The sequence below is a fragment of the Fundulus heteroclitus genome, chromosome 12 (genome assembly GCF_011125445.2).
Source record: "Fundulus heteroclitus isolate FHET01 chromosome 12, MU-UCD_Fhet_4.1, whole genome shotgun sequence".
In the NCBI taxonomy this organism is placed as follows: Eukaryota; Metazoa; Chordata; class Actinopteri; order Cyprinodontiformes; family Fundulidae; genus Fundulus; species Fundulus heteroclitus.
In genome coordinates, this window is record NC_046372.1 from 30,936,732 (window position 1) to 30,964,727 (window position 27,996).

The 27,996-nt window shown below is 41.7% G+C and overlaps 2 protein-coding genes and 1 non-coding gene across 4 annotated transcripts; 1 reads left to right on the forward strand and 2 right to left on the reverse strand.

Annotated features, from left to right (window-relative positions):
• On the forward strand, positions 1–6,474 carry LOC105926809. Its single transcript, XM_036143883.1, has 4 exons — positions 1–230; positions 317–983; positions 2,963–2,975; positions 5,308–6,474. The coding sequence occupies exons 1-4, from the start codon at positions 177–179 to the stop codon at positions 6,014–6,016; spliced, it is 1,443 nt and encodes a 480-aa protein (XP_035999776.1). The 5' UTR covers positions 1–176; the 3' UTR covers positions 6,017–6,474.
• On the reverse strand, positions 3,726–3,799 carry trnai-aau. Its single transcript has one exon. It is a non-coding gene; the product is annotated as a tRNA-Ile (tRNA).
• On the reverse strand, positions 6,263–27,996 carry ttc37 (tetratricopeptide repeat domain 37). Of its 2 annotated transcripts, none has more exons than XM_036144430.1 (41): positions 27,925–27,996; positions 27,441–27,530; positions 27,167–27,310; positions 26,172–26,263; positions 25,571–25,646; positions 25,311–25,457; positions 25,127–25,225; positions 24,892–25,000; positions 24,276–24,416; positions 24,077–24,175; positions 23,761–23,885; positions 23,081–23,167; positions 22,814–22,917; positions 22,593–22,719; positions 22,224–22,403; positions 21,957–22,081; positions 21,625–21,875; positions 21,433–21,535; positions 21,129–21,311; positions 19,236–19,386; positions 19,071–19,149; positions 18,917–18,978; positions 18,778–18,834; positions 18,612–18,680; positions 17,076–17,150; positions 16,712–16,853; positions 16,489–16,582; positions 16,316–16,393; positions 15,819–15,943; positions 15,613–15,736; positions 14,751–14,975; positions 14,301–14,373; positions 14,093–14,146; positions 13,788–13,899; positions 13,406–13,534; positions 13,199–13,323; positions 12,926–13,090; positions 9,663–9,815; positions 9,445–9,575; positions 6,767–6,896; positions 6,263–6,651 (listed from the first exon to the last, which is right to left on the reverse strand). In XM_036144430.1, exons 2-41 carry the CDS (start codon positions 27,528–27,530, stop codon positions 6,571–6,573), a joined length of 4,716 nt encoding a protein of 1,571 aa, XP_036000323.1. In that variant the 5' UTR covers positions 27,925–27,996; the 3' UTR covers positions 6,263–6,570. The 2 variants fall into 2 exon arrangements, with proteins under 2 accessions (XP_036000323.1, XP_036000324.1); XM_036144431.1 differs by lacking the exon at positions 27,925–27,996 and adding an exon at positions 27,728–27,785.

The window sequence follows — 27,996 nt, forward strand, 5'->3', positions numbered from 1 at the left end:
TAATAAATAATAATAATATATGTTGTATTGTATGAAAGCTGGATCCTGGAAGGTAAGGTTTTACTATTGAGACAGTAATTAGGCTGCGTGTGAAGCCTCATACAGAATTTCTTATTTAGCACGTACGATGCAGACAGACTGCTTTAGGTAAAGCAGGTCTACGATCCAACAATACTATGAGGAAGCAACACTGTACACAGGCGCAGGGCTTCTTTACAGCAGGAAAACAAGTTAGTCTGCGTCACCAAAACATAACGATACACGAAGCCAGACTGAATAAGCTTGCCTGTACTCTTTTACTCGTTGGTTCCTACAGGTGACAATGTCAATTCAGTTCTCCGGCTGGGAGGTGGTGGACGATGGCGCCTGTTTCCCCGGCGTGATGTTGGCACCGGCGCAGAAGCCTCAAAACAAAGGCGTCTACACCATGTTTCACGGAACCAGCGTGTCCAGTGCGCGGGCCATCCTCAGCGGCGGGTTTAAGCAGTCGAGCGCTGGCATGCTGGGAAAGGGCGTGTACATGAGCAGGGACGTGAAGAAGGCGGCTCACTATCCTCTAGGAAGTAACCCTTCTGACCGTGTGATCTTTGAGCTGCGTGTCCGCGTAGGCCGCGTCAAGCGCATTGACCAGGACAACCATCCCATGCAGTTCACCTGGAGCGCACAGGGCTACAACACAGCTTGGGTACCGCCCAACTGTGGCATGAAATCTGTGCCCAGCGGGCTGGAGGAGGACTGCGTGTTTGACCCTAAAAGGGTGAAGGTCGTGGGCATCGCCAAAGCACCAAACCCTGCAATAAAAAAGGAGCTTCAGCAGCTTCTCGCTAAAGAGTCTAAAAAAGACACGGGAGGCGCTGGTGACTGTAAGGATGTCTGCCAACTGTGCAAGAGGAAGACCCAGAAAGGAGCTCCTCACATTAAGCAGCAGTGCTGGAAGTGCGGTCAAAACATCTGCATTCTCACGTCCAAGCACTTCTGTCAAAGCAAACCTTGACAGGACGGGTGGGAGGCACGAAGACGACACTGAAAGCAATCGTTATTACAAATAGGTGCAATAGTTATTAAAAATGCCATTTAACGAAATCTGTCAATCTTACAGAAAACTAGTCATATATAGTTTTTGATTTTATAAAATTGGAAAATGGTCAGATTTTTTGCTATTATCAGTTATCCAAAGATCATTGAGGTTTTATTCTGTTAACAGACGGTATGTTTACGATGATGTTGAGACAGCTACTGCTAATCTGGGAAACCCAGGTGTGATGTTGATTTGAATAAAAATATAACGAGTCATTGCATAATAAAAATATATTAAAAAAAAACTATGAGTTGATGATCTTAGCTCAGCCGATGAAAGTATGCTCTGTCACTTCTCCCTCTGCATTTGGCTGCTTGCCTGCCTCCGTCTCATCAATCATATGTCAATTCAACTGTTACACCAACAATCCCCATGTCCTCCTTCGCTATGTCCACAAATCTCAAACTCAGTCGCTTTGGCGACTGCTGCTCCTTCTGGCTTCAACTTTGCATGCACCTCAGGTTCATTGACACGGTTTTCTGTCTGGTGTCTGCTTACCTTCATCCCTTGAACATAACCTCCATCTCCTGCACCCACTCCCTACTTTTATACTGGAATAGTTAAAAGCTAAGGGGATGTATTTATCAGAATCCTACAAGTTTAATGGAATTATATGACAAAAAGGAGGTGTTCTTGTTTGGTCAACACCGTTGACAGGACCAAAGTGCTGTACACCGATAAAAACAAATAAAATGCAGAAATACCCTTGCCAGGTACAATAAAATGACCAATAAATAAAACAGAATAATAAAACTAATAAACAGCAACTAAAAAGACAGAAATAGCTATAATAAATAGGAATCTCCCAGTTAAGGTCTAGACGAATTTAGAATCTGTGGCTAGATTAAACTGAAAATTTTAATTTTATCAGATGCTAAGAACTACGTATTTGCACATGTTGTAGCTTCGCAGGAAGCGCTGTTTGGTAGATTCAACTTGAACATTTTAGTTTTTATCTATATATGCCTTATTATCTATCAACAACTGGACAGTATTTTTCCGCTTCTGATAAGTCTTTCCCTCCTGCTGTACAGCTTAACTTTAAATGGCCTATATGATGCGAAATCCACTTTTTTTGCAGTGCACTGGCAGAAAGGTGTGACAGCACTATGTTAAGACTGGGAGCTGCACAGACGTCACATAAACTAATATATCAAATTGCTCATGAAGTGACCTGATGTGTGCATTACAATTGAGCTTAGCTTTCTTCAGCAGAATTCTCAGCAAGTCATTATAAGCAACCTCAAGCTTCTGCATACTCGATTTTTTTTAAATCGAGTATGCAGCCTAAGATGAGCGGAATGGTGTATGCAGTTCAGTGAGGAATGTTCTGATATTTATATTGTGGAAACCAAACAACCTCTCCACAGCCGCTCAGGACGCTGAGGAGAGCTACCTCCTCAGGACAAGGCTCTGCTGTCCACCTGCACCTGTTTTGAGGACCAAAAAGTAAAATTTTTAGACAGAGAAGACATGTTTTTAGAGAGGGTGAAGGAAGCCATTTATGTAAAGCGAGAAAAAACATCTTCAAACAGAAGGGAAGGGCTCAGGTTTCAACTTTCCAAAAGTTACAACACAGCAATAGGTTTGATTCCTGCCAAGTTTCACCTTAATTCACACCTCCATGCATGAGATCACAACGTTTCTCCAGTGAGCCAGGCAAACGATGAGCCTAACGACGATCAGTTCCAGGTGACTCTACATGAGAATCCAAGCTCTAACGAGGCCTCCCTGGCAGGTCTATAAAGCTTGGGACTCCACACTACTCCAGACATTTTTAACTAAAATAGCTTCTTGGAGGGAAAGCGAAACATCTTCAGCTTCAGAATAGAAGTCCAGTGGTTATATTTTTTTTAAGCATTTTTTGGATCTTTTTCCCTATAGCTGACTTTGGAAGGCTGGAAAAAGGCTGATATAGAACCTTTAAATTTAGCTTCCTTTTTTCATATTGTGTTTTGCATTTTTGAGGGTTTTCTCTCTGGATGATCATTCTTCATTTTTCTATAGATGCCTTTTGTGTTTGTGTGTTATATGTGAATTAAGCCGGTGTCTCACCAAAATGTCATTATTGTAACATGATGGCAATAAAGACTCCTGATTCAATCTAAATTAGCTCACGCTATTTTGTGAATAAGAATAGCGTGGGAAAGATAGGGGGGAAATATAGCCACTAAATGTGTAAAGAATTGCCTTAGGTTGGCCAAATGAAAGTGCACGGACTACTTTATTGAAGGAAAAAGGTCTAAGCAGTATAAATGTTCCGTGGCTGTTTGCAAAGAAACTCAAAGCAGGCCTTTCACACAAATCCAGTTACCAAATAAAGATACAAAACAAAAAATAAATGTGTTGTAGTTGTGCAATTTAAAAGAAGGCTGTCATTTAAAAACTTTGCTTTAACGGAAGCCAATTCCAGCCAGTGAAGGTAATTAAAATGTTCATAGACCTTTGATGTTGTAACTACACTTCGCTTAAATTGATGCAAATATGGGCCGAAATAAAGATAGCTGCATTATGTTTAAGACCCCAGAGAGCTCAGGTGAGAGATCTAAATGTCAGTTCAACATTGAAGGGTGTTTTTCTTAACAAATGACAAATAAATAATATCAGTCAGAAAGCAAAGTCCTTATGAAGGAAAAGATAAATCATATGGCCCGTACGGGGATCGAACCCGCGACCTTGGCGTTATTAGCACCACGCTCTAACCAACTGAGCTAACCGGCCACACGAGTGTGGCCACTGAAACTGGGTTTATGAATAAGTGATTGACTATATGTATGACAAGCTGTTTTCATTTTTGAGAAATCGAAACTGTATAGCTACACCGGACATAGTTGAAAAACAGAAAGTCAAAATTATCACACTTTTAGAGATCCGACAACTTCTCAGTACGACGGTAAGATTTTTTATTTAAAGTTGGGTAAACCAATAAAGACAACATGCAGGCCAGTTTATTTCAAGTCAACAGTGCGTTTGTAGTAGTAGGAAGTAGTTGAGTGTGACGATATACAGTAGCTGACGCTGAATTAGCCATTTCGCTGAAAAACGAAATACTAGTTGTTCACTGGTGAGATTTGTCCTGTCCTGTGGCAGCTAACTGTTATCACGTGGCTTTTCCGAATTTCCGCGTTGTGGGAATAAAGGACTTTCTTAGCTTTGATTATTTCCTATTGTTAGCTATATTGTTAGGTTAATATGCCTTTTTAAATTCTCCTTAGGTGTAAGTGTGTGTTATCCTGTCTGTCTCTGTGTTGCCCTGCGATAGACTGGCGATCTGTCCAGGGTGTACCCCGAATCTCGCCCATTGACAGCTGGAGATAGACACCAGCACCCCTCGCGACCCCAACTGGGATAAGCGTGTTGGTGGAAAATGGATGAATGGATGTTAGCTATATGTGTAAAGATATGCTCCCTTATCACTTTAGATTTACATTTAACTTACACGGTTTGTTTTTAAACATGGTCATCATCGTTGTCATCCACAACATAGATCTTTCTAAGTGAGTTCCAGATTTTTCTTTTTTTTTTACTATGGATGTTTCTCATTTTTCCGGAATGTGATCTGAAACACTCGGGTTGCTTTTCTCGCAGTTGAAAAAAAATTGTAGCCAAGTCAACACCTCACACTCCTTGTTGTGCTCCTCAATACATTCTTGAAGCATTCTGCTTTGTGGCACAGCCATCAGCAAGCACTGTTCACACAAAAGTGGCGCGCAACAACGCTTAGGTACTAAGATCCTTATGGATGGAGCCAAAAACGACCAGCCAGAACTTTGCCCAAACCATCAAACTGCTTCTGATGACCTACCTTCTTCCCATAATGCATCCTGGCATGAGCTCCGCAGGAAAGAAATGCCCTGGCAACCGGGTATGCATGTGATTTAAAGGAACACACCAAGCCACCATCATCCATTGCTTCCTGGTCCAGCTTTAATGCACATGTGCCCATTGTTGGCTCTGGTGGCAGTGGATAGGGGTCCGCAGGGGCACCCTGATTGGTCTGTCGTTACATGACCAAGTCATCGTAATATGGCAACTCGCTTAAATCTTGTTGTTTACGTCTCGATTAAATCCTAACACCTTTTTCCTGCTTTGAAGACTGTTCATCTGCGTCCAAATACATCCCCACATACTTACACATTATTCATTATTCCCAAATTCTCCATCTTAAAACAGTAGAGCATAAAAAGTCAGCACACAGCCCATCATGATTGTGTTTATTCTCTTCGCAGTTTACTGGCATCACCAGGACCCTGTACTGAAAGCAGGATGTCGCTGCAGTTCTTTGGCTGGGAGGTGACCTACGATGACGACTCTCCTCGCCTGGAGCTGGGGGCCTCCCAGGATCCCACAGATCGGGGCGTCTACACCATGTACCACGGCACTACTGTTGCCAATGCACGTCTCATCATCGCCAGCGGCTTTAAGCAGTCAACAAAGGGCATGTTGGGAATGGGCGTGTACGTAAGTCGCAACAGGAAGAAGGCAGAACGCTACCCTCTGAACGTCAACCCCTCAGATCGCGTGGTGCTCCAGCTGCACGTGCGCGTTGGCCGCGTCAAACGCATAGATAAGGACAACCACCCGATGCAGTACACCTGGAGCACGCAAGGCTACGACACCGCCTGGGTACCCGCCAACTGCGGCATGGTGGCTGTGCCCAGCGGCCTGGAGGAGGACTGTGTGTTTGACCCAAAAAGAATAAAGGTCGTGGACATTGCCAAGGCTCCCAACGCGGAGCTGGAGCCGCTTAAACAGCTTCTGGCCAACAGCGTCAGAAATGCAACCGTTGGAGCGGGCGGCGGGGCTGCTGCAGCTGATTGCTCACTGTGCAACAGGAAGCAACAGCAGCACTCTCCACATGTCAGGCAAACGTGCTGGGGATGTGGGCAAAACATTTGCACGCTCATGACCAAACATGTCTGTTCGGGGAGGATTTAGGAGTGACCGCACCGCCGGACCCGGTTCGTTTAGACAAGCGCAGGGAAATCAAAAGCTGAACGTAACTTAAGGCATTGAGGGCTTCTCTCAGGGTGTAAATCTACTTTGGAAACTTTCTGTTGTCTTCCACAAAGAACACATAGTGTCAGAATCAGCACTTTGTGTCACGATGATTTCACTGTAATATTGAACTAGTTTAGCATTATCGTGTGTTGGTGTCGGGTGGGATCAATATGAGACAATCTCTATGAGGAGCAAAGTGTCTTTATTTCATGCTGAATGTGGACTGGGTTGCATGGTTTTAGGAAATATGTTATGACTTTAGTAATAAAAAAAATCTGATTTCATTTTCAGAATCCAAAGAAGAATAAAATGAAATAAAACAATGTAAATAAAACCATAATTTTGAAGTCTTGATTCACGATGCCTTACATTCATGTTTTGCAACGTCTGCAAAAAATAAAATAAAAAATAAAGTTAATTGATGGCTTGCTTATGGAGAAACCCGCTTATCTGCTCATTTGATTACATGCAAAAAGATGCAGGTGCAGCGTTCAGGATGAGGAAGATGTTAGCTCTGAGTAAAACGCCAGAAGCCTTTGATTTCCATTCATTTTGGCATGTTGCAGCAGAACCTGCACAGAGAAGAAAGAGGACGCTTACTATCAAAGCTCTGAATAACATTCAGTTCAATAAAAAGAACCTGTTCTGGTGCCACTGTGTTGGAGGAGGGGGGGGATGTTTGCTCACATTGACGAGTTCCTGGTCATTTTTGGCAAGCAGGTGCCTGAGCAGGTACCAACTCGCCACCTGCACCACTGTCACCGGGAAGTCACCAGATGAACCGTAAACCAGCCTCTCCAGCAAACGCCTCGTTTCCCTGCAGACGACAGAACAGAAACCTGAAGGCAGGTCTAACAGAGGTCCTGCACAGTAAGCCTGTGTGTGTCTACAAAGGTTTCTTGGAGCACGACTCGAGAAAATTTCGCCATGACACGGCTGGGTGATTGGCACCACATGATCCTTTTTCACCTTTTGTCACCTTACAACCACAGAGTTCAGCACATTTTACTGGGCTTTTATTTGAATATGTAGTTTCATAAGAAATACTTTTGCGTTTTCATTGCCTTTACATTTTCCTGATCATCCAACAGACCCTAATATCAGATGAAGATATGCAGATGAAAAAAAGCTGTTTAAAAACAATGTTTTCATCCATTTACCACATGAGTCTGTGTAAAAAAGGAAACCTAAACCTAAAAACCGGTTGTCTCACCCATGTCGAAAGCTGCCATCAAGGTTTTTGTTGTTATTGTTTTTATCTGGAAAAGTCTTTCATATCGCTCTGAAGGAACGTGAAGCCTCTTTTTTTTTTTTTTTTTTTTTTTTTGCAAAATTCTTCTTATTATTTTGGCCACATTGAAGGGTTTTTGAGTATGAATTGTAAGTTCGTAGTCATCACACAGCATCTCAATCATATTTCAGTCCAGACTTTGTTAATGCCACTCTAAAACCTCAATTTAGTGTTTTTAGTTCCTCAGAGGGGAACTTGCTTATGTGCCTGAGATCACTGTCCTGCTGTAAAACTCAAGCTATGCAGTCAAGCTTGAAGGAGCAATAAGCAAAATTTCATTATTTTAGATAGAAAGAACTAAAAAATGTAGACGTGAAAAACTAAAGACATCTTTTTAGATGGAATATGATATGACATCACACACCATCTGTGTTGTTCTCCAGTCTCTTGTTTACAAAGCCGGGCCGGCCGCGCATGAATGCACGTGCATGTGGACAGCCGCCACTCTGGGCTTAGCCCCTCCCTGCCCAGAAAACGCCACCATTAGAGCAGTGCAGCGTAGCAGCAAAATGGCGGAGAGCACACCCAGCGGATCAAAGTGTTCTCTTTTTAACAGCATTATAAAGTTATGGCATCCTTACTTATTCACCGGACATGTAACTCCGAAAGGCGATGCCATTTTGTTGTGTATTTATCCTTTGCAAATATGCGCTTATGAGGCGACGAGAGGGGGAAAGGGGGGGCTGAGTTGCAGCTGGAGTGGAGGTACAGAGATGTGTGGCTCGTCATACCTCTTGTTTTGGTCTACATGCAGTGCTCAAGCCCCAACTAGTGGTAAAATGTCACTTAGTGATCCTTTAAGGTCACAACCTGGTAGCTGATACTCTCCTATAAAGATAAAGTTATGTAATCCAGGCCCTGAAGCAGAAATGCAGCACCCGTTCATCCCACTTTTGTCACCAGATTGTTTATGAAAATGCTGTGCCATTTCTACGCCAAATGTAACAAGATGCACACCATACAAAAAGTTCTACTTTTCTATTCAACAGTCCTCAGAATATTTTCCAAAAACTCATCATTGAGATGTTTTTTTGTGAAGTATGAGACTTTCTGGTCAGTAGGGGTTTTGACTTTGGAGCTCACCCAAGGATGCCATTTCTGCCCAGTCTTTTTACTGTTAAGTTGGGAACGCTGACCTTAACTGAGGCAAGTGAGGTCTGCAGGCTTCTTTAGTGACCTCCTGGATGAGGCAATGAGCTCAAGGAGTAATTCCTGGGAAGTTCCCCGTTTCCTCCATTCGTGAATAGTTGTGGTTTGACAAAGTCCTAAACCCTTAGACTGATGGATGTCACTTCATTTCTGATCTGTTCTTAAATTTCTGCCAATGGAAAGAGTAATTTTACCCCAAAAATAAGATAATTAGATATAATGCACTTGAAATAAGTTGATGGAGATGACTTTTTCCTATTTTAAATGCAAAAATCTTATTCCATTGGCAGATTATCTGATTTAACTGCTCAAATAAAGGACAAATACACTAATTTCAAGAAGATTTTTAACTTATTTTAGTTCTGTTTTTGCAGTGTGGTGGTTAATCAGGCCTGGGGGTGGCAAGTGAAGCTCATCACACCCTTTGTGGTTTATTACAGTTGATTCCTGAATTACTTTTAGTCATTTAAAAAAATGGGTTTTGTATTTATTCATCTCTTGTCTGATGTTTATATTTAAATGATAATCAGAAATATTTTAGTGTAACAAAAAAAGCCACGCTGGAAAATGTCGGGAAAGGCACTATTGCTGTGACAAAGGTCAGGTTAGCCAACGGCACTTTCATCGATACCTCAACTCTGCGATGACCGTCACCACCACTAATCAGACATTTCAGAGGTTGCTATAGCACATTTTTATGTCAAGGCGGACAACGTTCTTAATAATTGCTAACCAACATACAGACAAGACAGGTGGCAAATATCAAACGTTTAGAAATATTGTAACTCGTTCGAGCTTTCAGATGATAAATTACACATGGATATGGAACACAATCAGTTTGTGGAAATACTTGTGAATCTGTAATATGCATGTGCTCTTTTACAATCCCTGTTTTAGTGGAAACCACCCAGAGACTAGCACTGACCTTGCAGCCATCTTGGTCACATACTGGAGTAAGGCCTGGAAGAGGAGGGCCATGGGAGAAGAGCCCAGCTTCAAAACCTCTGTAGTGGCTTCCATCACAAGATCCTTCCAGTCATTTCCAGGGACTCCAGCCTGGGAGATAAACCGCATTTTTCTGTATCTAGTGACCCTAAAATTAGAAACATTTATGGTGTAGATCTGTGCTCATACTAGACTTACCATACAGGGTCCAAGGGCCAGCAGAGCCAGTCGGAGCAGGCTGCCGACCTGGAAGCTGTGCGCACCGAGCTGCAGAGCAAGCTGCAGACTCTGTCTATAGGCCATTACAGCCTGAACCAGGAGGCCCTGGCTACGATACACCTCAGCCAGCCACTACAGAGAAGGAGAGGGAATCTCTTGATTCGACAATTGATCAATCCCGTTTTTACAAATTAGAATGTGAAACATATTCTGATTGCATATTTAAACAGTTACATCTGCAATATCATGAGTTGGCAGCTGCCACAGAGCCTATTCAATTCAATTCAATTCAATTTTATTTATATAGCGCCAAATCATGAAACATGTCATCTCAAGGCACTTTACAAAGTCAAATTCAATCATATTATACAGATTGGGTCAGATTATACAGATTGGTCAAAAATGTCCTATATAAGGAAACCAGTTGATTGCATCAAAGCCTAAACTGGTTATTATCCCTGGTGCACCTTAATCAAATGGTGCCTGCCTGGCGAACGTATTCACCTCCTTGGCACTTTTCCTGTTTTGTTGCCTCACAACCTGGAATTAAAATGCATTGTTTGAGAGTTTGCACACTTCATTTACAGAACGTGCGTACAACTTTGAACAGGTTTCCCTGCGGCTGAAAAACATCTCCACAGCATGATGCTGCCACCACCATGTTTCCCTGTGGGGATGGTGTTCTTGGGGTGATGGGATGATGTGTTGGGTTTGTGCCAGACATAGCATTTTCTTTGGTGGCCAAAAAGTTCAATTTGTCTCATCTGACCAGATCACCTTCTTCTATACATTTTGGGAGTCCCCCACGTGCCTTATGGCAAACTCAAAACGTGTGTTCTTATTGTTAACACTAAGTAGTTGCTTTTTTTCTGACCACTCTTCCATAAAGCCGAGCTCTGTGGAGTGTACGGCTTTTTGTTGTCCTGTGGATAGATACGCCAGACTCTTCTGCAGAGCTCTGCAACTCCTCTAGGGCTCTGCAGCTTAGGCTATTTTATGCAGATCAATTGCATAAAAAAAGGATTTAGAACATTTAAATTACAGGTTGGAACGCAACAAAATCGGTAAAGGCTGGGGGGGTGAATACTTCTGAAGGCACTGTACCTCCTCAGCATGTCAGTAAGGTCTAGAGTCCTGCTGATGAACCAATTAATAAATGTAGGGGTGGTAAAGCAGCTAAACACCTGAAACTTGAAAGACAAAATAACATATTGGAATGGACAGATGAAAATGTTCACAAGAGACTATGTAAGACTGGGGAAATGAGCTTCCTTAATTCTTGAGCTGCACTGACAAATTGTCTGGTGACTGGAACAAACAATTTCAAGCTTCATCTGCTCTCAACAGCGACTGGCTATTCAGAAACCTAAAAATCTGATGTTTTTTTTTCTTCTAATAATTGAGAAAAAGTCTGATAAGCTCTATACCGGGTCACACTGACAGCAACACTCTTTGATGTGGACACTGCTAATAATTGAAGACACAGCGTTAGCGGTCTGAGCATCCCTGAGGCGTTTCAGAGGAAACAACAGCTGTAAGAAGCTGTTAAAAGTACCGTATATTTTCAACCGCATGTCTGCAAATCGTTCAGGTTGTGAAAAAACAAGAGAGCAAGACTTAAAGGAGATAACAGGAAGGCTAAACGGAGAACGGGTAAAGTTCTGCTTTACTCTACGACTTTTCAACCTCCATCGGTTACCTAGCGTACAGGATGTTTGATGACAGCCTTTAGGAGAGACTCTGTGTTAAAGTAAATATCTATGTTCTCTATGTGGAAATTATATATAGACCACTGTTTGAATAATGCTGCAGCTAGTTAGAAAGCCAACTCTAATAATTTTGTCTAAGAAGTAAAATCCTGTTTCACAGTGACTGCTCTTTGACATGGTGGCAAGATGTCATCTCTGCTTGATATAAATAGTTAATGACTGCACTGGGCAGGAAGGCCAAATACATACCCTTAGTGGTGGGACACGATAAAAAAAATCATATTAAATTTGTAACTTTGTAATCAAACTCAATTGTATATCATCAAAAAAGCAATATTTGACAGAATAAGTAACGTTTTCCAATACAAAGGCATTTTCAGGCAATTTAAGCATCCGCCCATTGTATAAAGCTGCTTATGGGTGCAGGGTTGCAGGAGGCCGACGCCTATCTCCACCGCTCATTGGATGCGGTACACCCTGGAAAGGTCGCCAGTCCATCACAGGGCATGACTGAATCAATATTTAGTAATATGTGTGAACCTAATACAGGCGTGCCAGATGTGGGCTTCCTTATTTCGGCTCAGAGCCTGGTCAGCAGCATGCTGTAAGTAAGCTTCAGGCCCTGGGCTACTCAATACATCCTGTGCGTCTTCTCTGTAGCTGGCAAATGAACATTAGGTAAATTCCTGCCATCCATTGGGCTGTAGCTTGTGCATCAGCGTTACAGGTACGCCTGAAAATAAGGAACTACGAAAGATGCAATTACCTGTGGTATTTTAAAACACATGATTTGGTTAAAATTGGTATCAGGATGTTTGGGATTCAAAAAAAACAAAGAACAGAAATGAGCTACAATATTCTAACTGTAGTATCTTTTTTACTACATCTATACATCCTAAAGTCCCTTCACTGGCTCCCTGTATCTCAGAGAATAGACTTTAAAATACTTCTGTTAGTCTATAAATCTCTGAATGTCTTAGCACCTAAATACATCACAGACTTGTTATCAGTGTATCAACCATCCAGACCACTCAGGTCTTCTGGCTGAAATCTACTCTGCATACCTAGAACCAGAACTAAACAAAGAGAAGCAGCATTTAGTTCCTATGCTCCACTTATCTGGAACAAACTTCCAGAAAACTGTAAAAGTGCAGAAAGCCTTAGTTCCTTTAAATCAAGATTAAAAACACATTTGTTTAGGATTGCCTTCAACTGTTCTAGTTAACTGAAGCACCACTAGTGTTTTTTTCATGTTCTATTTTCTATCTACATTTTATTCCTACTTGCTTCTTTTCTGTTTGTTTTTTTTTTTTGCAATATTTTAATCATGTAAAGCACTTTGCATTGTCCTTGTACTGAATTGTGCTATATAAATAAATTTGCCTTGCCTTGCCTTGCCTATAGAGTGAGAATATAGTGTTGCGTTAGTGTTTATTTGTGTATTTAATGGTGTATTTGTACCATTAAAACACTAAAGCATGACATTTAAAAAGCTGTAACACTGTTTTTTTTTTTAAAATGCCGGTCACATACATGCCAAGCTCCAAGGTTGGTAGGGTTCATCATCACAGCTTTGTTCAGCTGCTCCAGGACCTGCTCTGGAAGGACAGTGCCGCCGTCCGTCACGAGGAGGCGCTGACACTGGACCTGTGTCAGCGACAGCACCACTGCTGGGTGCTCGGGGGACACATTGAGAACCTGGAAAAAAAATAAATAAAATAAGGCAGACAATAAAAAACACTTTTTCACCGTAAAAAAATATATATTTTGAATATGAAATGAAAAAAAAGAGCATTTATATTCAACCTGCATGCAGAGGGCCTCGGCCTGCTCCAGCTGTCCTTGTTGCACTAGACCAGCCACAGCCTGCTGTAGCACCCAGCCTTCCAGAGCCTGGGCTAGAGGGCGCGCCATCTCCTCCACGCTGCGCACTGGAGAGGAGAAATGGGTCAGCCTTACATGTAAAAATGGACACGAGCGAGCTGCGTAGTTAAAGCAGACCGATGAACGCACCTTTCTCAGAAACCACGGACATCAGAGTGAGTTCCAAGGAATGTCTGCGAGGAGTAGAGCCAGAAAGATAACAGGAGGTGTTTTCAGTGTGACAGGCTGCCATTAATCCTGCCCATGCTGCTGGATCGTCTAGAGGAAGAACAAAGGTTCCACATGACAAACCCACACAGACATGTTCCTGCTCAGGAGTTGGGAGGGAGACTGGATGTGAACTTAAAATGTGTTCATATCTTCCTGAGATATGAAAGAATAAATCCAAAACCTTTAATGCCAACAATGAAGATACTGAAATACAGACGAGTACATTTCTGCATTCTGGTTTTCATCGTGGAGTATTTGGGTTTATATTCAAGTAGTTAAGGAGGTTTGTGTGTTTGTGTACCGGGACAGAGCAGAACAGCTTTCTGCATGGTCTTCAGCGCATTCCTGTGAGGATCCTCTCCGCTATGTCTCCCACAAGCCAATTGGTTCACGCCACTGTACAACAGCGCCCTCTGCAGGCGCACAAACACAAGCGCTTTGTCTTGAGAAACTGAAAATTATTTATATTAAAATTATTTACATTAAAAGTTGTTGTTTTTTTGGGTCTGGACACCGATTTGGAGAAGAGTAGAGGGAACAGAGAGCGCTATTACAAGGTGAGCTAACCAACGAAGAAACAACATTCTGGATATATTTAATTATTACCTTCCCCTGAGTCATACTAAACAGACAGGCAATGTGGCCGGCTACTGCACCCCCCTGTAACACAAAGGACCCAAAATCACACATGGAACATACTTGTTACTGGCTTCAATTATTACTGTAATTGCAGACAAAAATCTCAGTTACAAGAACATAAACAGTATTTTTTTTATCTTTTGGGTTTGTCCTGTCTGTGTATAAAGAGGCTTACCCGTGCCTTTCTGGGGAAGTACTGCGGTGTGACTCTGGACAGAAGAGCCCAAAGAGATGGATTTCCAGGATTGCTGAACCAACCAGGAAAAACAGGACAGAAAATGTTTAATTAATATAATATGCTGACCCCAGCTCAGAAACCCTTTACCCCTTGAATGTGCAGGAAGAATAATGCATTGAGGCATCCAGTGGGCCTAGCTCCAGTCATCAAAAATCAGAAATTATAGATTATAAAAAGGCAACTGAGCAAACATCTACACTCTCTGATGGCAATCTGTTTTTTGCAGTTAATGATAGAATATAGTTCGAGTCAACTAATCTTCTTAAACACATTTTCTAAGAGATTGTGTATTCAGCTATGTTTATTTCTCATTCCATCTCCCACAATGTGCTCAGTTGTTAACATTTTTTCTGTATCATCTAAAGTAAAGTCCACCAGGCTGTATACCTGTGCACAGCTCTGGAGGCCTCTCTTTGTACTGCGCTGTAGTTGCCCTGAAGGGCCAGCAGGGAGCAGCTGAGCAGACACCGCTGCTCCACCACCCTCCCTGAGGCTGCGCCTTGCTTCAGCAGCTCAGCCAGGGCGGCAGCAGCCAGCGTAGCATCTCTATGGACCAGTCCCAGCGCACACAAGCACAGCAGAGACTCTGAGATCGGCTCCTTCAACACTGAGCTGCGGACACGGAGATGAGAGACCAGCGACATATTTGGAAACTTTGACAGTTGAGATTGAACAGTTTCATTTTCCAATCCAAGAAGGTGCAAATTAAAAGCGTGATTGTTTTTTTTTGTGTGTTTGCTGCTCTATGAATCCAACAGCATGAGAAATGACACTGGTTTGATGTACATTTTTAAACTCTTTTTGAACTGAACTACTAAAATAATTTCACTATTTGGTAGTATTCCAATTTATTAAGATGCCTCTGTAAGACCAGATGAAGTAAAATGGACTTAACCTTTTAGAGTTATAGGCAGATATAAAATCTATTCCCCAAAGTTGGACGGCTGTAATTCTGACGCTCAACACAGAATCGCTTCACAGAATCAATCAACGCCCCCAACTAATAAGTAAAGGATTGTTTAACAACTTTTTTTTTTGAGATAATAGATTTAAAAAAATAAATAAAAAAAGATATGCAGTGCTAAATGGTCTCCACAACACCTTCAGCTTCCTTTCACTCATGATTGGTTGAATAAGAACAATAGTTATAACGTTGGTGTGATGCTGTAAAGTCAACAACTAAAGCAACATAAAAAGAATAAGAGAAATAAACAGTTTTAGGGGTTGACTAAAAAGCTTTTGGACTCACCATTTGAAAAGCAGAGTCTTGGCAGAGTCTAGGTTGCCCTGTCGGTGCTGCAGCAAGGCCAGAGCAGTCAAGATATACGCCTTCTCCTTCTCGTTGGAAGCCGCAGCCAAGGCACGCTCATACGCTGCCACAGACACACTCAGTCAGTTTGGCACATAGAAGACAGCGCTAAATCTTTACTTCCTTTCCCACTCTTTACTTCGTACCGCTAATGCTTTCTGGGACGAGTCCCGCCCTGCAGTAGGCCAGAGCCAGCCCTACCAGGTCACTAAGATCCTGAAGTGGAGTGGACTTATAAACCTGCACCGCTTCCTCCCATTGGCCCGAGTTGCTGCAAAAAGGGATCACAGGAACAGTGAAGCTCAGGGAACACTGCGAAAACGGATCTAAATATAAGTAAAATGTTCTTAAAATTTGTGTTTTTTATCCTAGATTTGAGCAGGTAAATAAGATTATCTGCCAATGGAATGAGTATTTTGGCCCCTAAAATAAGATAATTAGACATCCTGCACTTGAAATAAGATGATGGAGATGAGTTGTTCCTATTCTATTTCTATTGGCAGATCATCTTATTTACTTGCTCAAATCAAGGAAAAATACACAAATTTTAAGAACATTTTACTTATTTTTAGTTCCGTTTTTGCAGTGAACATGACAAGCACACCGACACACACCCCATCACAATAAGAAGCCAAATGTTTACCATAAAGCGCGCGCATAGCTGCCAAGGGCAAAGACCGACACGTCTGAAGAGGATGAGGACTGAAGCAGTTCAACAGCTCTGCAGGGAGTACAAGGATTGAGGTCGTAGGTGTCTAATTATTCCTTAATATAAAAAATTAGCCCCTTATATGTTTTAATCGACTTAATTCAGACCTTTGGTATGCCTGTAAGGCCTGCCTCTTGAGCTGTAGATGTTCATTAAGGTAACCCAGCATAATGAAGGCATCTGGGTCAGACTGGATTCTTTCTAAAGTTGCAAGAAGATTCGTATAACACAATCAGTCTTAACTCATAGGCCAGTATAAAAAAAAATAATAATACATAAATCATCAAATCACCGAGATTTTGAACAACCTCACGTTAATAAACAACGTACCTGTGTACTTGCAGAGTGCTACATGAGCGGCAGAGGTGGCGTTCATTTGCACAATGTTGTAGCGGTACAGTTCACTGTCTCTGTTACTCTTATCCAGAAGGGTACAACACACCCAGTAGGCATAACCTTTGACGCCTTCCATCTGATAGAGGAAGATTTAACAAACATTTTTTTTTGTGACAATGGACACAGACAGGGACCAGAGAGGTCTGCATAATAAGAAAAAAAACGTCAGCATTCCTACTGAGAATAGCAAAAGGCCTAGAGCCGAAATGTGGGTGGAGTTAGAAAAGGTGAAGCAAAGATTCCCATTGAAGCTAATGAGCGGGTTTCACAATGGTGGAGGCTTTGAGCTGTCACGCACATGTGTGCTGAGTTCAGTGGTGTGCCTGAATAGATCCATAGTGTCGTAGCTTCCCACACGTTCTGCGATCAGCGCCTGGTAGGATGACAGAGACGGTAAACTATAATTACCATGAAACCAAAAAAAAAAAAAAAAACAGGAGGGAAAAATGTCAAAGTCTCTCTCACAGAAACCAGTTATGAAAGATAAAATGACGTCATTACCACCACCTTGTGGGATTGTGTTGACTGTAATGGTATTGTATAGTATATATTAATAGATATACACTCAGACAAGAAACCCCCACAGCATATTTATGCCAGTTCTATTATGTTATGGTGCCAGATACCAACTAAACTGGTAATCAAAGAGCTCATTTAAAAACACGCCTTTGTGGCAAAAAGAGACCTTTAAAGCCACAATTGCCTAAAGCAGGAAACCTAGAGCCACAACTGGACGATGACGTGGGCATGTGACAGCAGCGTGTGAAGGCCTATTGTTGTAAACGGAGAACTGATAATTTTCTTGACAAAAAAATACCTTTCTGACACAATTTTGTAGACTAAAATGTGGCCTCCTATTGGCCTAGAAAAGGATGTAGTGAGGACGCCTACTTTTCCTAAAGGTCTTGCAGCGCGAGGTGAAAAGGTCACATTTCTCCTTACCCATTAAAAACTTCTAACTAAAACTCTTTTTGCTCCAGGAAACTAAGGCTGAGAGAAAAGCAACCCAATACTGTTAATGACAGCCTAACGACAGGCGGCTGTAGCAAAGTCAGCTGCCAGACTTTGAAATTAATGAGGGTTTTCTTTTGTGAGCATAAAGTTTGTTGTGTAAGACTTTTTTGTTTTCCACTGAAGTTTTTACCTTTTTGCAGCCCTGTACAAATCCTTGGCTGATGTCCATGGATATGTTAAATACTCATTAACCGCTCTCCCCAAACATTCCTAAAAGATGTTTACCTGTAATAAGTAGCTGTTGCAGCGACTTGCTTCTTTCTACATCTGAGCCAAATGAAAGACCGACTGTATTTCAGTGTTACGGGAGTCCTATTATTTCAAGAAAAGATCCCAGACTTCTAACAGTAGAAACCGAGAAAGGAACAACAGAAGGAAGTGTACTTAAAAGAGGACAAAAATAAGGAATAACATAATATTAATACCATATTACCACGCTTCACAAGTTAAAAAAAGACAGATCATGTGTATGAGTGAGACTTTTAGCTTCTTCCATTCACTCTACTACTAACATTAAGTTAGTGCAAGAGCTTTAAGTATTCTGGTGAAATATTGATTGGGAGAAAAGGGGGAGCTGATGGCCACCATCAGAGCAACAATGCTGGTCAGAACCACCAGATATTATATTATATTATACAATATTATTTCAGCTTCTCCTTCAATACTTCTGGGAATGGCTCTCAGAAAGCAAACTTTTGGCTGCGCTCTCAGCTGCCTTGTACTCTGTTGCTGCGTGTGCTTTTTATCCCTTCCTCGACTTTGGACATGACAATAAATACTAACTATTGTGAGAAACCGGTTACACAAGTGTTGAAAGTACCTGTCCAATCCAGCAGTTGACATACAGCGGCTCCAAAGACTGTGCAATTTTGAAGGCTTCATGTGCAAGCTAAAACAAGAAATGCACACTTAAATAAAATATATCCATCACCACTAATGAAATTATCCACAACATGTTGAAATATAAAGAAAGTGATGGCACACACCTCTATATTGTCCTTTTTTAGATACAGCGTACCGAGGTTGGTCCAGGCGACAACATTCTGTAGGAAAACAAAAAAAGGTCTCCTAAAAATCCCTGAATATGAGCTTAACTCATCAACAATATAAATCTGCAGAGCATACATTGGGCTCAGCCTGTATGGACTTGATGAAGCAATGCTGAGCCAAAGCATAGCTCTCCAGACCTGATGTGATAAAACAGAAATATGTTATTTATTTCTGACATATAATAAGAAAAGAAAGGTACGTAAACATGTAAAGCCCTTTGCAGTGTTACCTTTGCACATAGAAATCACTCCCAAGGCATTCCAGTAGCTATAGTTCCCACTGTCCATCTGGATAGCTTTTTTCAAGCACTGGTGTATAAAAAAAAAAAAAGGAATTTAGAGATGGTCTGGGTTAAGATCAGCGCCTAATTGTTGTGCACGAGCTCATGAATGACCTGCTGCGCCTTCTTCAGGCTCAGAGAGGGGCAGTTTTGGTGTTCGTCTGTAGGGCAAGGTGAGATAGTGGCCTGGTAGTAATAATTGAACCCTAAGTCATACCAAAGGCTGGCAACCTCAGGCATCAACTTCAGAGCGTGAGCGTAACACCTGCGACATAAAATATCAGTTCAACAGCCATCTTCATCTCATACTTTACAGCCAAATAAAGCGTTTCAGTCATCACCTACCAGAGTGCCTTGCAAAAGTATTAATTTCTCTTGAGCTTTTCCACATTTTTTTCACGTTACACACCCAAACTTCATGTGTTTTATGTCATAAAGCAACAGAAACTAGCACATCATGGGTGTCATTTAAGGAAACACCACATAGAATCCAGTGCCAAAGTCATCAGAAGTCAACTAATTAGATTAAACGTCAGTAATTTAATATCAATATGGTCACAGCCGTTCTGTGAGGGCCTCAGGAGTTTAGTTGAGAACTTGGTTGAAAAAACAGCCTAAAAAAACCCAAAGAACTCACCAGAGATAAAGCTGTGGAGAATTTAAAGGAGGGTTAAGTTATAAAACAATATCTCGAGTTTTGGACATTTGGACATGTCCTGTTCAATCTATCACCTGAATTTTAAAAGAGTATGGCACAAAGTCCAAACCTACCAAGACATGTCTTTGCAAGGAAAGCATTAATCACACTGCAAAAACAGAACTAGAAATACGTAAAATCTTCTTAAGATTAGTGTATTTGTCCTTGATTTGAGCAGGTAAATAAGATGATTTGCCAATAGAATAAGATTTTTGGACTTAAAACAGGAACAATTCATCTCCATCATCTTATTTTAAGTGCAGTATATCTAATTATCTTATTTTAGGAGACAAAATACTCATTTCATTGGCAAATTATCTTATTTACCTGCTCAAATCAAGCATAAATAACTTTAAGAATATTTTACTTATTTCTAGATCCGTTTTTGCAGTGCAGAGAAGCAGTGAAAAGAGGTGGAGGAGTTTTACACGTCCACATGTCAGGAGAATCTATTGAGATTACAATTATTAGTCATGCACTTTCTAAATCTGGTCTCTACTGAACCGTGGCAAGAAGAAAGCCATGCTTGAATGAAAGCCACAAAAAGGTTCTGCTTGCAGTTTGCTACATGCCATATAGGGAATACAGCAAACATGTAGAAAAAGGTGCTTTGGCCAAATGAGATCAACACTGAACTGAGCAAGATGCTAAACGCCCCATGTGGCAGGGAACCAAACACGACACATCGCCCTGAAGACGTGCCGGCCATGAAACATGGTGGTGGCATCATCACGGGGTCCCTGTTCTTCCACAGGGGCAGGGAATCTGGTCTGACTGCACGGAAAGATGGATGGAGGGAAATGCAGGGCCATGATGGATAGAAAGCTGGTAGAGGCTGCAAAAGCATAGAGACGGATGTAGACGATACTAAACATAAAGCCAGAACTATGGTGGAATGTTTAAACAAAGATTATTCATTTGTTGCTCTAGCAGAAAGTCCAGAAAATTATGCTAACAGACACTCAGACATGGGAAGCTGGTCTAGCTATACTATCTTACTGCAAAGACCTTTTAGCTGAAGTTGTAGCAACATTGGGTGAAGTATTGACTCTGGAAGGCTAAATACATTTGCATGCTAAACTTTTCTGATTTCAATTTGTTTTAAATATTACCAAACTACGTATTGTGTTCTTCTCATTTCACTACCTTGTGTTGGTCTAGCCCATAAGACTCAGCAACGTTAAAACGCACTAAAATTACGGCTCCGACGTGACAAACTGTGAAGATCTGCAAAAGGGAATTAATACTTTTACAAGGCGTTGTAGTCAACCTAGTTAGTAGTATAAGATATGGGTAAAACTTTGCAGTACCTCTCCCCAGCTTTCAGTGTCTGAGCTTGGTTCAACTTGCGGTCCTGTGTGCTGGCGTCAAACCCAGAGAGTAAGGTCAGCACGGCGACCTGAGCCCTGTTGGGCGAAACAACTCTAACAGCAGTGCAAGCGTCTCCCAGCAGCTTCCACAAACAAGACAGGTCCGGTCGCCGCTGCACAGCCCTGAGGAGAGCAGAAATGGGAAACGACAGACAAGGTCACCTAGAGAGCAGCGTGAGTAATGCAAAACCAGTGGCTCTTATGAAAGTTTTTGGAAAAAAAAAAGATATGTTGCGGTCGTTGCCTGAAGAGGTTGTGTATGGCTTGTTGAATGAGGTCAATAGCTCCTCCGTCTCTGCTGTCCTCCATTAAACTCTTCGCCAAAGACAGCTGGCACTCCCCGAGGCCTTAACGACAAACCCAACAGATCAACTCTAATGTCCACCTTGTCGGAAAGGCGAGACGATCCAAAAGGTCCGTGTAGCGAAACGTGTACCTTTGAGAGCGGGAACGTAGTCCTGCTGTGTTGTGATCTGCAAATACTCATCCACTGCCTCCTTGAACTTCCCCAAAGTCTGCTTGATGGCAGCCGCCTGGTAGACGCTGTAGATGGAGCCGGGCTGAAGCTGATGTGCTTTGCCGAAGGCTTTCAGAGCCGCCGTGAAGCTCCGCCTGTTGAGGTAGGCCTCGCCTAGGCATTCCCAACAGACCCAGTCCTCGGGGTCGGCCCTCAAAGCAGCCTGCAAGCTTTAAAACCCCAGCAAAGCTTTAGTCTGGCAGTAAAACATCTCACTCAAAATCGGAACCTTTGAGATTAGGAATCCTTACTCAGATATAGCTTGTTGATGATCTCCGACCTTCAGGAAGTACAGGCCTCGCCTCATCCAGGCCCACTTAGCTGAGCCTGGCGTGGCTTTCTCTATCACCGACTCGAGCGTGGCCAAGGCACTGTCCTGTGGCGTTTGGTGACAATGAAAGACGAAGAGACAAGGAAGATGAATGCACAGTAGAATTAAAGGGGGGGGGGGGGGGGGGGGGGGGACTTTTTAATGCTAAATTCAAACAACACAAGTAACTTTCTAAAAAGATACTCACCATATCTCCCTGTCCCATACTGAGATCCACCGAAGCAGCGCCAGACTCGGCATCTTCGCTGTTCAACTGAAAGGCCTTCCTGTAGCACCCCTGTGCCCGAGCGTTATCATTTGCCACCTCCCGGTAATAATGGCCAAGGTAGCGAAACGCACAGCCAAGGTGCGGATCTAGCTTTGCTGCCTGCAAGGGCCGAATGAAAGCACAACCCTAAATGTCAGTCAGCTTTTCATACAACCACACTGTGATGAATTAAAACCTGTTTCGATGTGAATCCTGATATCATTTACTCATCAGAACTTACATAAGGCGCATCTTTCTATCTAAGACAGACACAAAATTCAATTACCCGACCAAAGTAATCGTACCGACCTTCAACAAGTGCGTATGAGTTTTACTGCGGTCTTTACGCGTCTCTGAACCCATGTCCCAGTACAGTTTTCCAAGGAAGAAAAAATATTCCCCGCTGTCTGGGCTCTCCTTTGCGGCCTGTAAGAAGCTAAACAGCAGGAGAGATGTGAAGGTAAATTAGCAATTTTGCACCAACTGAGCGGAAATGTGCCCTTTTAGTGATTAGTTTTACTTTATTTTACCTCTGCTCGGCCAGCTTAAGCTGACCTTCAGCTAAACGTGCCAGTCCTCTCAGAAACAATCCCTGAGACAGGTTTGGGTGGGAGGCTTCGAGGTCTGACAACAGCTTTGTAAAATAAATCATTACATTAGCAAAGCTCTCTCTTTGGTCTAATGCTGGCTTCAAGCTTGCCTAGAAATGGGTCTTTATTATTTTAGCAAAATCTGAAAAGATGCAGTTAATATTTACTTAATAGATTACTACATTTTCAAGATGACAAACTGCTAACCTTGAGTGTTTGATCAGTCTGTCCTTTGTTGAGGTATGCACGGCCTTTCAGGGCTAACAGAACCGGATCTTTTTCAGCCTCTGTAATCTGAAAAAAAAATAAAAATAATTAAAAGTCCAGCGGTATGACTCTGTTGGGATGAGTTCAAAAGTATATCTATGCAAATAACAAATCATCTCTATAATTCGTCTGTTGGGCCGACTCTAATATCTAAATCATCCCACACACAGTCATTTATATCCCTCCAAGTAAACAAACAGAAAAATAATAATAAAAAACTGTTCTCAGACAGTTTCATGAAAGTAAAATTAGAATTTGGCATTATTTTAGTATTTCCTTGTTCAGAAAAAGTTACAGCTGAAAGGAAAACAAGACTTTTTATAGCATGCTTTTCACCCTAGTGCTACTTTAAGTCTTCTTGACGATGGGTTAAGTCTTTATGGACCCGAGTGGCTTTCCTATTCACGGATCCATCACATCCTCTCTGGAGTGAACGATGTTTTAAGCCAATAATCCCTCTGGCCAGATTGATCACCTAAATTTTATGTTTAAAGTCAACAGTATCTACAGGATCTACAATTTAATGTTATTTGAGATCAGACTGGAACAAGGATTAGAAGAAAACTATGAAAGACAAATTACCCACACACAGTATGTACAGCACAAATTAGTTAGAATACCTGTGAAAATGCCTCCAAAGCCTGATCGGCAGCTTGCTCTCCTTCACATCTCACTAAAGCCTCCAGCTTCAGCCGAAGGAGTTTGTCCCTCAGCTGTTTGTCATCTTTAGCACAAACGTTCAGCCCTACAGGAACGAAACAAACTGGACTTGAAGTTTATTTTTAATAGCGCACAAGAAGACAAACCTTTGCTGAATTTCATCCAAAGTTTCAGTCCGAGTAAAACTCAAAATGACCGATAAAAGCAGTCTTGGCTGTCATGTAGGTATGGGAAAAGTTTGCAGCTACAACAATGAATAGCAGAGCTAAGACACACCTTGTGAGCTTGATGCAGCGCTGTCGGAGTATCTGTGTATTTTAAACTGCGCCTCAGCCAGGCTGCACCATCCTGCTGCTGAGCTCATCTGCTTTATTCCTAATAAGACAGAAAAGGTGGGTTAAGAACTATTATAAAGACTGTAAACAACATTAGGAAATAGTAGCAGAACACATTAACTGTTAAGGTGAAAACTAACCCTTAGTCAGGTCATCAACAGCTTCTTTATACCGCCCCTCCAGGAGAGCCTTGGTACCGAGACCCAAGTGACCCAATCCGCTGTTAGGGGCCAGTTCCAGTAGTCGGGAAAAACAGCTGACTGCATCCTCATCCATGTTATCTTCACAGTAAAACAAACATTTGATCAGACTTTTGCTCATTCAACCGATACCCAATGTCGAGGGCTTTAAAGATAACAATTACAGGAAGGAGGTCTTCCAGACCCTATCAGAAAAGATAAACCGTCAAAATACATTGTAGGGATGTCCCTCTATTTCCCTATCAAAAACAATGGTTGAATGAAAAATTATTTAAACTTTTAATTTGCTTTTGTTATGAATCATGTTGGGCTTAACTGAGCTTGCTATCAAATTCAAATTCTCCCCAAAAGCAGCTTGACTGATGCACGTTAGTTGCAATACTTTTATCCAGTTGACTGCATAGTTTTGACCTAGCTGTAACACGGACTGCACTTTAGATGTTGGTTTGACTTATAAATAAACTTGATTTGAAAAACAGCATAGAGGGCCTGAAAAGCTTACTCCACGATCCCATAAAAGCCTCTAATGAGTATGTGTAGGACAACAGTAGCTTACTTGTTTTGAGATAGTGATTGCAAAGGACCTCTAGAGGGTAGGTTTGGCTCGGGTACGCAGACAGCATGGAATGACATGCCTCTTTCATTTTGGCCTCTTCGTGTGGCAGCTGCAGTAAAAGCAGATTTGTAACAGAAAGGTCACTTTTACATCAAAAAACACTGAAAATGATGTTCAAAAGTCTGAACATCATCAAGGAAATAAGGCTGACATCAGAGAGAGAGGCTGCACTTACTTTAGAAAGACATTTAATATAGTCAGCCGAGAGCTTCCTGTGCTCCTCTCCAGGCACAGGCTCAGTGAGCACCATGGCCTTCTCAAACGCCGTTATCAGCTGATCGTCACACACAAAGAAAACACGTAGCTCACTGTAGATTCTCAACGTTATGGTTAATCATGTTAGATGTCGCTCGACTTACATGCTGTTGAGTTTCATTGTCCTGCTCGTTGTCGCTGAAGCAGCCGGAGAGGAGTTGGGTCATGTTTTGCAATAGCTGCACCAGCTCCTTCTTATCCGCGCCCTCTTCCTCCTTCAGCTGGACGAGCTGGAGCCAAACCTTAGCCAGCTGCACACAGACACGTACAACAACAAAAAAAGAAAGTATGTTGTGTGACAAAATATATTTTGAAAAGCTGTTTTAACCAAACCTGAATGCTTGAGATCTGAAAACGTACACACCTTCAAATATTCCCTGTCGGACTGATAAATATCGGACAGCTTTTTGATCATGTCGTAGCTTTTGTTTTTATCCGTCCTGTGAGTGGAGAGGATAAAGGAGAGAAAATTGCTTTATTGCTTTCATGTAATAAAAAAAAAGAGCATTAAAAAAACATGTCCTCATTAAGCAAGGGCCAGTACAAGACTCTTGTGTGATATCCTTGAATTAAAATACCATGGTTTCACTATTTAAAAGTAAAAAACTTTGGAACAAAAAAGTAAAACAAGATTTTTGATAACCTTTCCTTAATCATTTTAATTTAGCTACAGAAATGTAACCAAAACTATACACAACTGCTTATTTTAAAAAATATTTTCACTTTTGGACATTCTGCCCTTTCTAATGATCTATAATGATCCTGCAGTCACTGGTTTAAAAGTCATGTGAAATGAATCTTCCTCTGGTATCTTATTAAGAGGATATTAAATAGTAGTAGGAACGATAGGACGTTAAATTTTAGTGGATTTGAAACCATAGTTTCTTAAAACCTTGGTATTTTTTAATACAGGTAACGAGCCCATGCCTAGTCCTGATAAATGGATAAATAAAAATCTATCTTACCTTGCATAAAGCTCCACAAGCTTCTGGTAGACATTAGGTAGCTCATCTTTGAAATCCCACTGATCAGTATTTTCATAAAGATTGGCTAAACCCTGCAGAAATACACATTACTGAAATTATTCCTCCCAGCAGACACGATCCTACTGTACAAATAACCGTACAGGTGCTGGTAATATAATTAGAATATCGTAAAAAAGTTTAAAAAAAATATTCAAGAAGTGAAACTTGTATATTATATTAATTTATTAATTTATTACACAGACTGATATATTTCAAGTGTTTGTTTTAAACCACCAAGCACAGACGTATGCAAGGCATAGTTTCAGCCGTCGCAATCCTCGTGTCAGGCCAGCGTCAGAAGTTTTCTGATTAAAGTACATTTTGCATTTCCTTTGAAAATCAAGGTCTCGGCACCTTTACAGTGGGCCGAAGCTACCAGTACCTGGTTTAAGGACCATGGGATCCCTGTTCTTAACCTTAACCCCATAGAAAATCTAAGAGGTATTATGAAGAGGAAGATGCGATACGCCAGACATCACAATGCAGAAGAGCTGAAGGCCACCATCAGCGCAGCCTGGGCTCTCATAACACCTGAGCAGTGCCGCAGACTGATGGAGTCCAAGCCACGCCGCGTCGCTGCAGTAATCCAGGCAAAAGGAGCCCAGCTAAGTACTGAGTGCTATACATGCTCATACTTCTCATGTTCCTACTTTTTAGGTGGCCAACATTTCTGGAAATACATTTCTGTGTTGGTCTTCAGTAATATTCTACTTTTCTGAAATACTGAATGTGGGGTTTTCATTAGTTGTCAGTTATAACCATCAAAATTAAAAGACACGTGAAATATATCCGTCTGTGAGTAATGAATGAATACAATAAACAAGTTTCACTTTTTGAATGGAGATACTGGAGGAAAAAAAAATCTACTTTTTCATGGCATTCTAATTATATGGCCAGCACCTAGAGGGAGGCCCCTGAGGAGGGAGCAGCCTTACCTGCCAGGCCAGCAGCTGCTCGGGCTCCAGCTCCGCTGCTTTTTTATAAGCTGCTTGTGACTGGTCGGGTTGCTCCAGCTCGCTGGCTGCCTTGCCGATGAACACCCAGGCATTGTAATTGTTCTTTTCGAGTTTCAGAACAGCCTGAAACCACATGGAAGAGCGCAAAAACAAGAAGAAACCCATCAGCTTTAAGACCACCCTCCTCCTCCTCCCAGCAGATGGCCATACAGCAGCCGCCCTTCTGACAGCTCTGCAAACCAGGACGTTTTACCTTGCAGTGCCTTAACACCTCTTTAAACTCTTTGTTGTTAATGGCCTCTCTGGCGCTTTTCAGTGCGGCTTTCACTTCTTTGTTGGACATCTTTAGGAGACAGATATTTACAGTTAATGCTACAAACTAAAGCAATTTGCAACTATTAGCAAAAAGCTACAAGTTAAATATTTTAAATAACAGCCACCATAAATAACAAAGCGAGGCCACATAACGCAACTGTTCGGCTAACTATGTGCTGCTGCTTTTTTTAAAATTTATTTTTTATCTGTTACTCTGAAACCTACCTGAGCAGATAAATGCCTTGTCTTTAAGGCCAACAAAGAGTTTCGGGCTGCTTTAGCTCTTAAAAGTCAGAATTAATAGCAGTTAAACATTAGCATTAAGAACTGAGAATATATAAAATTTACAACAGGTTTAGTTGAGCTGAAAGAGCCGTAACCTATTAAGTGTTTTGAAAATAAAAATAAAACAGGCAACTTACTGTTTACATTGACCATTGGAGCGTTCGCTCGAGTGACACGGAAGTAATAGCTGCTAGGTGACGGGTTTTTCA